At 39.9% G+C, this 10,273-nt stretch overlaps 1 protein-coding gene across 1 annotated transcript; it reads left to right on the plus strand.

Annotated features, from left to right (window-relative positions):
- The first annotated feature begins 4,620 nt into the window (after positions 1–4,620).
- On the plus strand, positions 4,621–10,060 carry LOC109163383 (putative vacuolar protein sorting-associated protein 13C). Its single transcript, XM_019312126.1, has 14 exons — positions 4,621–4,823; positions 5,236–5,349; positions 5,425–5,508; positions 5,700–5,750; positions 5,840–6,019; positions 6,107–6,384; positions 6,466–6,837; positions 6,920–6,983; positions 7,168–7,314; positions 8,149–8,253; positions 8,327–8,437; positions 8,524–8,628; positions 8,864–8,933; positions 9,047–10,060. The coding sequence occupies exons 1-14, from the start codon at positions 4,641–4,643 to the stop codon at positions 9,742–9,744; spliced, it is 2,562 nt and encodes an 853-aa protein (XP_019167671.1). The 5' UTR covers positions 4,621–4,640; the 3' UTR covers positions 9,745–10,060.
- The last annotated feature ends 213 nt before the right edge of the window (positions 10,061–10,273 follow it).

Here is a 10,273-nt window from a genome sequence, read left to right on the forward strand (position 1 = left end):
AGAAGTGTTGTTGGTGCGACAAGGTCCGTTGTGGACTGGTTTGGCACAACGTGGTTCGAAGGTTGTTCGAGTGGTTCAAGACTTGGGTGTTAGCCTTGGAAGTTTTGAGTCTAGGTGTGGAGTCCTATGGTTCATGTGATACATATGTAACAAGTTGGATGCTCTAACTTGAGGGGGAGTGTTAGAGGAATAGGGTGTTAGTTGAGAGGATCTCTCTTAGCCTTAGGTTTAGGTGTTTGAAATCTACGGCTAGGATTAGCTCTTGTCTTGTATAATAAATAGCTCTACACTCCCTTGTACATATACACAGAACATATAGAAATATACAAGTTGAGTTCATTGTCTAACAAAAGTGAGTAATAAATGGAAATAAAGACAAAATGTCCTCTAATGTGAACGGAAACTGAGAAATAAGAAATGAACAATTCAAAGCACAAACAACTTGCAATTCTCGCTGAAAATAAGATTAAATGTTTTCCACAAAAAGCACCTTTACTTCCCTCCTAATGAGGACATCATAATACTCTATGTTGAAACCCTAGGTCCTTTTAGAAATAGGCCCATTAGGTTAATAGCATATTCCTATTTAAATAGTAGATGTTTGTACAGTTCTTTTGGGTTGAATGCAATGAATCTTTCTACTATTCAACATGGTATCAGAGCCTAAACCTTAAATAATAATTCCGCTTTCTTTCCCGCTGCCGCCACCGGAGTTCACGCCGCCGCTACTGTTTTTTTGCTTTTGGACATCTGCTTGGTGGTTCTTCTCCCAAACCAAGACCACAGGCCTCACCGGAGCCTCGTCGCGAGCCAAAGCCCGAAGTCCGGTCGCCGTCTGCCGCCGCACGCGCCGCCGCCGTCACCGAGACCTGCCACTGTTTTCCGGCCAGATCTGCCTGTACCGACCTCCGATCGTGACAACGTTACCACCGTTGGATTCGTCTCGAGAAAATGCTTCAGACTGTGTTTTCCGTTTTCTCATCTCTGCCGGTCAACTCGCCGGTCAACGGTCAACTCACCGGTCAACGGTCAACTTTCCGGTCAACCATCCTTTGAGGCAGTTTTTCCCCTTTCCTTTTGAATAATATTATGGCTTCATCTCTCGCCGTTGGTACCTCTTCTTTGTTGTGTCTTTCTCAAGCTAGTAACACAAATACTTGGATTCTAGACACAGGTGCCTCAGACCATATTTCTGGTAACTAATGTCACAAAGTCTAAGGCTTTGCCCATGGTTACCTTAGCTAATGGCCAATCAAACACCAGCTGCCGGTGTTGGTCAGGCTCATCCTATGCCATCTTTCCCTTTAAAATCAGTTTATCCTATCCCTTTATATGTTCCTAATAGTCCTTTCAACCTTATCTCTGTGAGTAAAATCACCCGTACCCTTAATTGTTCTGTAACCTTTTGTGCGGATTCGGTTGTTGTGCAGGACCGTAGTACGGGGAAGGTGATTGGCACTGGGATTGAGTCACAAGGCCTCTATTACCTCCGTGGTGGTGATCTTGCTGCCTATGCTTCTACAGATTCTCACTTGCTTCTCCATAGTCGTTTGGGCCACCCTAGTCTCTCCAAACTTCGACGGATGGTTCCAGGTTTATCTATAGAGTCATTAGATTGTGAGTCGTGTCACCTTGGAAAGCAATCACGTAAATCCTTTCCACGGAGAGTCAATAATCGGGCTGCGTCTCTTTTTGATTTAGTCCATACTGATGTTTTGGGTCCATGTCGTGTCAATTCTGCTTTGGGGTTTCGTTACTTTGTCACTTTTACAGATTGATTATTCTAGGTGTACTTGGTTGTTCCTTATGAAAGATCGTTCTGAAGTTATTCCAGATTTTTCAAAATTTTTGTGTTGAAATACAAACTCAATTTGGTAAACCCATTCGTGTTCTGCGTAGTGACAATGCTAAAGAATATCTCTCTAACCCTTTCAATCCTATATGACTTCTCGGGGTATGTTACACCAACGGTCGTGTGTTTACACACCTCAGCAGAATGCGGGTGGCTGAGCGTAAGAATCGACATTTAGTTGAAATTGCTCACACTATGTTAGTTCATTCTCATGTTCCTCATCATTTTTGGGCTGATGCTATTCTTACTGCGTGTTACTTGATAAATCGCATGCCATCCTCAGTCCTAAACAATGAAACGCCATATTCATTGTGTATCCTTCTGTTGATTTTTTCCTTCTTCCACCTCGGGTTTTTGAGTGTGTTTGTTTTGTTCATGACATGACTCCTGGGCATTCGAAATTGGCCCCTAAAGCTGTCAAGTGTGTTTCTTAGTTATTCCTGGCCACCAAAAGGGTTATCGGTGTTATTCTCCAGAACTTAATCGTCGTTTGTGTCTGCTGATGTCACATTTATTGAGTCTACTTCTTTTTTCCAGCCCCACACCAGGTAACGCCAGTCTCTATTTCAGAGGTTCTCCCTCTTCCTTATCTTGGTTCACTTCCTCTTGTTCAAGATCATAATCCTCCAATTGCTCCTGACCGCCCCTTCAAGTCTACCATCGCCGTCCTCGCCCGATGTGTCTGTGAGGCTCTGTTGACTCACCCATGCCACCCGATCCTCCTCCGGCTGCGGTTCCACCACTTCAATTGCAATCTGACGCTGATCCCACTGAGGCACCCATTGCTATCCGGAAAGTACACGTTCTACTCGTAACCCTCATCCTATATATACCTTTTGAGTTATCATCGTGTATCTTCTCCTTACTTTGCCTTCCTTTCTCACCTTTCTTCTTGTGTCTATACCTAAATCCACTCGTGAGGCCCTCTCGGATCCCGATTGGCGCACAAGCCATGCTTCCACTGAGATGGAGGCCCTGGAGTCTAGTGGCACATGGGAGTTGTGTTCCCCTCCCTCCTGGTAAAACCGTTGTTGGTTGTAGGTGGATTTATACTGTGAAGGTGGGCCCTGATGGCAAGATTGATCGCCTTAAGGCCACGACTGGTGGCAAAAGGCTACACTCAAATTTTTGGTCTGGATTACACTGATACTTTTTCTCCTGTAGCTAAAATTGCATCAGTTCGATTACTTTTATCTTTGGCAGCAATCAATCATTGGGATTACACCAATTGGATATCAGAATGCTTTTCTACATGGCGATCTCAAGAGGAGGTTTATATGGAGCAACCACCTGGGTTTGTTGCTCAGGGGAGCCTGGTCTGGTATGTAAACTTCGTCGTTCCTTGTATGTTTGAAGCAATCTCCACGGGCTTGGTTTGGAAGATTTAGCTCTGTGGTATGTGAGTTTGGTATGACTAGAAGTGAAGTTGATCATTCTGTTTTCTATCGTCATTCTAATGGGAAATGCATATACCTTGTAGTATATGTGGATGACATTGTTATTACAGGGAGTGATCGGAGGGCATATCTCAGTTGAAAGAGTATCTCTTCAGTCGATTTCAGACTAAGGATTTGGGTAAGCTGAAATACTTTCTTGGAATTGAAGTAGCCCAGTCTAGTAGTGGTATTGTCATTCTCAAAGAAAGTATGCACTGGATATTTTAGAAGAAACTGGCATGTTGGATTATAGACCGGTAGATAATCCAATGGGTCCGAATGTTAAACTTTTACCAAGACAAGGGAGCCATTACTTGACCGAGAACGATATAGGAGATTAATTGGAAAATTGAATTACCTCACAATCACCACGACCAGATATCTCTTTTGCAATTAGTGTGTTGAGTCAGTTTCTTGAGAATCCTTGTGATACTCATTGGGATGGTGCTTTTCGGGTTCTAAGGTATATCAAGAGAGCACCAGGACAAGGTTTACTATATGAAGATAGAGGACATGCTCAGGTGTTGGGTATTCTGATGCAAATGGGCTGGTTGTCCGTTTGACCGGCGCTCTACTTCGGGTTATTGTGTACTCATTGGTGGTAATCTCATATCTTGGAAAAGTAAGAAGCAAGATGTTGTTGCCAGGTCCAATGCTGAAGCTGAATACCGAGCCATGGCCCTTGCCACGTGTGAGCTTATGTGGCTGAAGCACTTACTACAAGAGTTGCAATGTGGCAAGGTTGCTCAAATGACATTGATATGTGACAACCAAGCAGCTCTACATATTGCCTCAAATCCAGTTTATCACGAGAGAACCAAACATATTGAGCTTGATTGTCACTTCATTAGAGAGAAGATTGTGTCAGGGTGTATCAAAACAAGCTTTGTCAACTCTGCAGATCAATTGGCTGATATTTTGACAAAACCCCTTAGAGCTCCAAGGTTGAGTATATTTGTAACAAGCTTGGAGCATATGATTTATACTCTCCAGCTTGAGGGGAGTGTTGAAACCCTAGGTCCTTTTAGAAATAGGCCATTAGGTTAATAGCATATTCCTATTTAAATAGTAGATGTTTGTACAGTTCTTTTGAGTTGAATACAATGAATCTTTCTACTATTCAACACTCTAGAAAGAGTTCTCAGAAAATGGATGTCCTGAAAGTAGAGGTGCTTCTCAGCCTATTGGCCATCATTATGGCTATACTTGCCACAATCTGCACCCTATACTTCTAAGAATTTTGTTTCAATGTTTTGCAGAGAATTACTAGTTTCTTTTCGTTTTGTTGAACCTGGATGGCAATGGTCAGGATGCTTCTTGCCTGAACATTTAGGTGATACTCAGCGTGGAAAATGAGAAACTTTGTTTCTGGTGCTGTTAATATGATTCGCGTAGAAGTGCAAAGTGCTGATTTCTCCATTAGAGATGAAAAGATTGTTGGAAGCCCACGTGGAAACTCTGGGACAAACCTGATTCTTTTGTCAGATGATGACACAGGCTTTATGCCATACAGGATTGATAATTTCTCAAAGGAGGTTAGTGCGTTATGCCAGTATTTGCACCAGTAAGCTTTATGCCTCAGGTTTGTGTTGCAAAGGTATTCATGCAAATCAACTCTGACAGCTGCTCAATCAACCTTTTTCTAATATGTATTCAATTTTCTTTATTCTTATAATCTATTTAGTTCTTTGTGTATACATAAAATGGTTGAGATGATGTGCTTTGCTCTTACAACTTTGCTGTTGCTTTCCCAAAATATTAAGGCAATTTATGCTCCAATTCTAGAGAGCAATCACAGTATATGCTGCTGGTTCATGAAATAATGCAGTTCAACATAGTAACTTGCATTTAAATTTTTGAAGTTTTTCTTTACTCTTGAATTAAGATATCCATCGTCAAATATCAGATATACTTATTATCTGACATGATGTCTTTGACGAGATGCAGAGACTACGCGTTTACCAACAAAGGTGTGAGGCTTTTGAAACGATGATTTACTCCTACAGTTCTTGCCCTTATGCATGGGATGAACCTTGTTACCCGCATCGTTTAACTGTTGAGGTATGATCTGCTACATTTGACAGATGAATGACATCTGGTGGACATACATGAGTAATTTTTCTTGAAATCTGTAAGGTTCCTGGTGAACGTGTCGTAGGATCATATACTCTTGATGACGTAAAGGACTACACACCTGTTTGTTTATCAGCTACTTCTGAGGTACCTTCCGATGTCTGTTATTAATGCTCTTTTACTACTGTCTTTTGCTTTTATAACTGTAATCCTTTTATTCTGGGATTCAAAGTGATAATAATAACATCACCATCAACAATAATAATTTGTATATTTTTTCATTGCTTGCTGAGCTTGTTTCATTTGTTAAGCTTGTAATATCTGCTTACTCTTTACAGAAACCTGAAAGAACTCTGCTTGTTTCTGTCTGTTCTGAAGGAGCAACTAAGGTGCTTATTTTATGATTATGGGGGTGTAAATACTTTTGTTTATTTATTCCCTGTAAAATAATGTTTCTTTCTTTTTCCCTCGTGATAAGGTTCTTCGCATTATTGATTCAAGCTGCCATGATTTAAACGATTCAAAGGGCCCATGTCTCCCACAGTTTAAAGATAAAGGAAATCATGCCAGGAAGCTTGAATCTGTTGCTCACTTCAAGGAGAGAATTGTGGTTGACATTCCCTTTGTTGGAATATCTTTAATAAATTCTATACCAGAGGTACCTAAAATTTTATATAGAGGATATTACAACCTTGTTTTAGGTGCCAAAAGTAACCCTTGGTATCTTGTGGGTTTTATTTTGTAGGAATTGCTTTTTGCTTGTGCAAGGAACATTACCATGAATTTTGGGCAGAGTCTAGATCAACAAAAGTTCTCCTTGCAAATTATGTCTTTGCAAATCGATAACCAGTTGCCTGGTACTCCTTACCCTGTCATCCTATCTTTTGACCATAATATTGGCATTACCAGTAGAGATACAAGAGATGCAGCTATTGGGACCCAGGAACCTGCATTCTCTGTAGTTGTAGCAAAGTGGAGGAACAAATATCTTTCACTGGTTTCATTTGAATATATAGGCTTAAGGTTTGTTTTCTGCACCAGCGGCTGTGAAAATTTTTGCTAGTTTTGTCATTCCTTGACATGTTACATGCTTTGTACTTGCAGAGTGGCTGAACTTCATCTAGAACTTGATCAAGAAGTGATATTGAGCTTGTTTGACTTTATCAAGTCAGTATCTTCAAGGTTGCAGAGCAGAGTGTTGCAGCATATGAGTCCAACCCTACATCCAATATTTTCTGATTTGGAATCGGATTTGTCTATCCATTCCTGCTCTCTAGACTTTGAACCTCTGAATTCAAATTCTAAGCAGCACCCTGTATCAAACATTACTTTATTTCATGAAAGCAGCAAGAACTCTTTGCTGCCTCCAATAATCCCTATTGGTGCACCATGGCAGCAGATTCACCTTCTGGCCAGAAAGCAGAAGAAAATATATGTTGAATTTCTTGATATGTCCTCAATCAAACTGACTTTAAGGTAAGTCATTCTTCCCACTAGTCATGCTTGTAGTGTACTGTGTACAAAACTTGATTCTATGCAGCATGAATTTTTCATGCAGCTTTTCTAGCAGTCCTTGGATGCTTCGAAATGGGGTCCTTACATCTGGTGAATCTCTTGTTCATGTAAGTGGTGATTGGTGAAGGTGCCATGCATATCCGAGACTCAGAAGTTCATACAGTATAAACATTTTTCAATGATTTTAGCATATGAAGTGCCAAAGGGCAGTGCATTTTTGCTATTGTTGCAATTAGAATTATATTTATATAACTTTTTTCAATTCAAGCCCTGTGACACTAAGAATTACAGAGTGGTCTAATGGCACTTGCTGATGTGGAGGGAGCACAAATTCATCTCAAACATTTGATTCTATCACATCAACTAGCTAGCTGGGAATCCATCCAAGAGATCCTCATTGGGCATTACAGTAGACAATTTCTTCATGAAATGTATAAGGTTAGTGGTTCTCATCACAAGGAGCTCAGTGTTCAAATATTTAAATGCTAGAACCCTGTAAAAATACCTCATATCAAACCATCAGCTAAAGGTACTTTATTGGTTAGTTGTATTCTCCATTGCATTTTATGTTTGGAATGCCTATATGCATATATAATGAGTTGAAGGTAAATGTACATATTTGTTATTTACACCCATTACAGGAGGATATTAGGATGGTAATTATTTTCCACTTGGTTCTACAATGATGATGTGCTTCATTTTGTCGATGCCAGGCTATTTACCTAGTGACACCATACAAAAGAAAGATGAGAATATGATGTCTTATACTTTCAACCCTAGAACCCATTGAAGGCTCCAGAGTCCATAGGATCCTTAATCATGAAGACTAGTTGAAAGATCCAATTGAAATACTGTGCTTTACTCTCTAGTGTCCTTGGAACCCTTGACCATTGATTAGTAGGTTTCTGCTGCACATTCAACCAAAGGAAACAAAACAGCATTGTATTGAGAATGGACTATTATAATGTGAATAACAATAAAATACAAGAAACAAAAACCAAGGTGCCACTTAAAGTGTTCTGTCTCCTGATTTGCTATTCTGGCAATTTATGTACAAATTTTTCATTGTGCACATTTTCTTTGTTGACCAAGTATGAAGTTACTTCTTTGACATGTTCTAATTGATAACAATCCAGAATTTCCAACGTGATCTGCACTTCTCCAAAAGCTTCCTGTTTTGCTACAATTATTTCTATAGACCCTCTTCTAATTTTGCAACCAAAAAGGTTTGAATTTAGTAGCAACCAGGACTTGTTGTTGATTGCATTACAGGTGCTTGGTTCAGCTGGAGTGATAGGTAATCCAATGGGGTTCGCAAGGAGTGTAACTCTTGGCATCAAAGATTTCTTATCAGCTCCTTTGCAAAGTGTTTTCCAGGTACTATACGTATATGATTTGTTCACTAATCAAATTTTCTCTTCTAATACTAGGCTCAAAATTGCTTCTGCAGAGTCGTGCAGGACTTATTAAAGGCATGGCACAAGGCACCTCCAGTCTCTTGAGCAACACTGTCTATGCAATAAGTGATACAGCCACTCAATTTAGCAAGGCTGCACAGAAGGTTTATGATTGCCTTTGTCTAACACTTGAGAATTGTAAATCCTGTGGTTATTTTATCTAAAATGCAATTCAACCTTAACAATGTAGGGCATTGTTGCATTTACATTTGATGACCACAGTATAGCAAATATGGATAGACCCCAGAAAGGAATATCCGCCCAGAGTAAAGGTGTAATAAATGAATTCCTGGAGGTATTTGCTTGCACTTCATAGCTACATTGATTTTAGTTTCCTCTTCTTATCCATTCTTTTTATTTGTTTGATTTGTCTACTTTTCATGGCACTGACGTGCTAGAATTTCTTAGTACACCTCATCAAATAATTTAACCTGTATGGCTGTATAGTAATATAGAAAGTTCTGAGTCTTGCAAGTTTACTTTATCTCCTTGTTTTTACCTTTTTTGAAGTTTGTTGTGTTGATACTCAGGGACTAACTGGTCTACTACAATCACCTATAAAGGGGGCTGAAAAACATGGACTTCCAGGAGTAGTCTCAGGTATTACTTACTAGTTGAAGATTAATTTCTAGATTAATTTATCGCTGTGGTAATGGTGTTTGCAAGCTGCGTGAGAGGTTTAATTCATGTTTTAAGATTTTCCTTTGTTCCAGGTATAGCCCTTGGTGTGACGGGACTCGTGGCAAAACCTACTGCTAGTGTCCTTGATATCACTGGTAAAACAGCACAAAGCATTAGAAATTGGAGCAAGCGGCATCACAGTGGATGCCACCGCTTTAGGGTTCGTTTGCCAAGGCATTTAAGCAGGGAATACCCCTTGAGGCCATACTGTTGGGAGGAAGCAATTGGATCATCTGTACTCCAGGAGGTTGATGATAGTTTAAATCTCAAGGATGAGGTCCTAGTCATCTGTAATGCACTCAAAGAGGATGGGAGATTTGTAATCATCACTGAGAGACTCATCTTAGTTGTCAGTAGCAAAAGTTTGGAAAATTTGGGTAAGCCCGAGTTTCGTGGAGTTCCTGCTAACCTGGAATGGGTGATAGACATGGAGATTGGAATGGATAGCATCATCCATGCTGATAATGATGGTGAGGTGGTGCATATCATAGGAAGTAGGTCAGATATAGTAATGAAGCAGAATCAGCAGAAAAGAGGTTGGGGAACAGAAGGCAAGCGAAGCTGGAACAATAATCCTCGTGCTCCTCTTCCATTATTCCAAACTGACTTGCTCTTTACATCAAAAGAAAGGGCAACGGACTTTCTACACACACTTTTGTCTGCAATTGACCAGGCTAAAGAGCAAGGCCGGTGCCATGTGCATCTTTTGCACCAAAGTAGCCTAAGGTAGATTTTTAAACAAATTAAAAGAGTGGCTAAACTTATCATGACAATGTTGGAGAAAAACAGAGGATATGTTAATTGTTTTGTACATATGCCCCAATTGTGTAGTACGTAATCAATCAAGCTGAAATTTGACAACACTCATTGTCCTTGTCCTTTCTGTGGCTCGTATTGTGAGCTGTAATGCATTCAACTGTGGTATTGTCAGTGCCTGAGAAAGTGAAGAGAAGGTTTCTGAATCAGTGAATAGAAAGGTGAATACACAGTTCTATATGTACATCTAAAAGACCTCTAAGAAGGAAATAAGACATTATTTCCTTATGTTATTGAATTCCTTATAAATTTCCATGCTACCTAATAATATATGTACATTCCATAACACTTTCCCTCAAGTTGGTACATAGATGTTAATTATGGCCAACTTGTTACACAAATAACAAACTCAAGTTCTATTTAGGGCCTTTGTGAATAGATCCTTTAATTGTTCTCCAGTTGGTCTTTTAGGGTCCGTTTAGAAAGCAGGAAAATTACTTCTG

Source organism: Ipomoea nil, unplaced genomic scaffold, assembly GCF_001879475.1.
Source record: "Ipomoea nil cultivar Tokyo-kokei standard unplaced genomic scaffold, Asagao_1.1 scaffold3021, whole genome shotgun sequence".
Lineage (NCBI taxonomy): Eukaryota > Viridiplantae > Streptophyta > Magnoliopsida > Solanales > Convolvulaceae > Ipomoea > Ipomoea nil.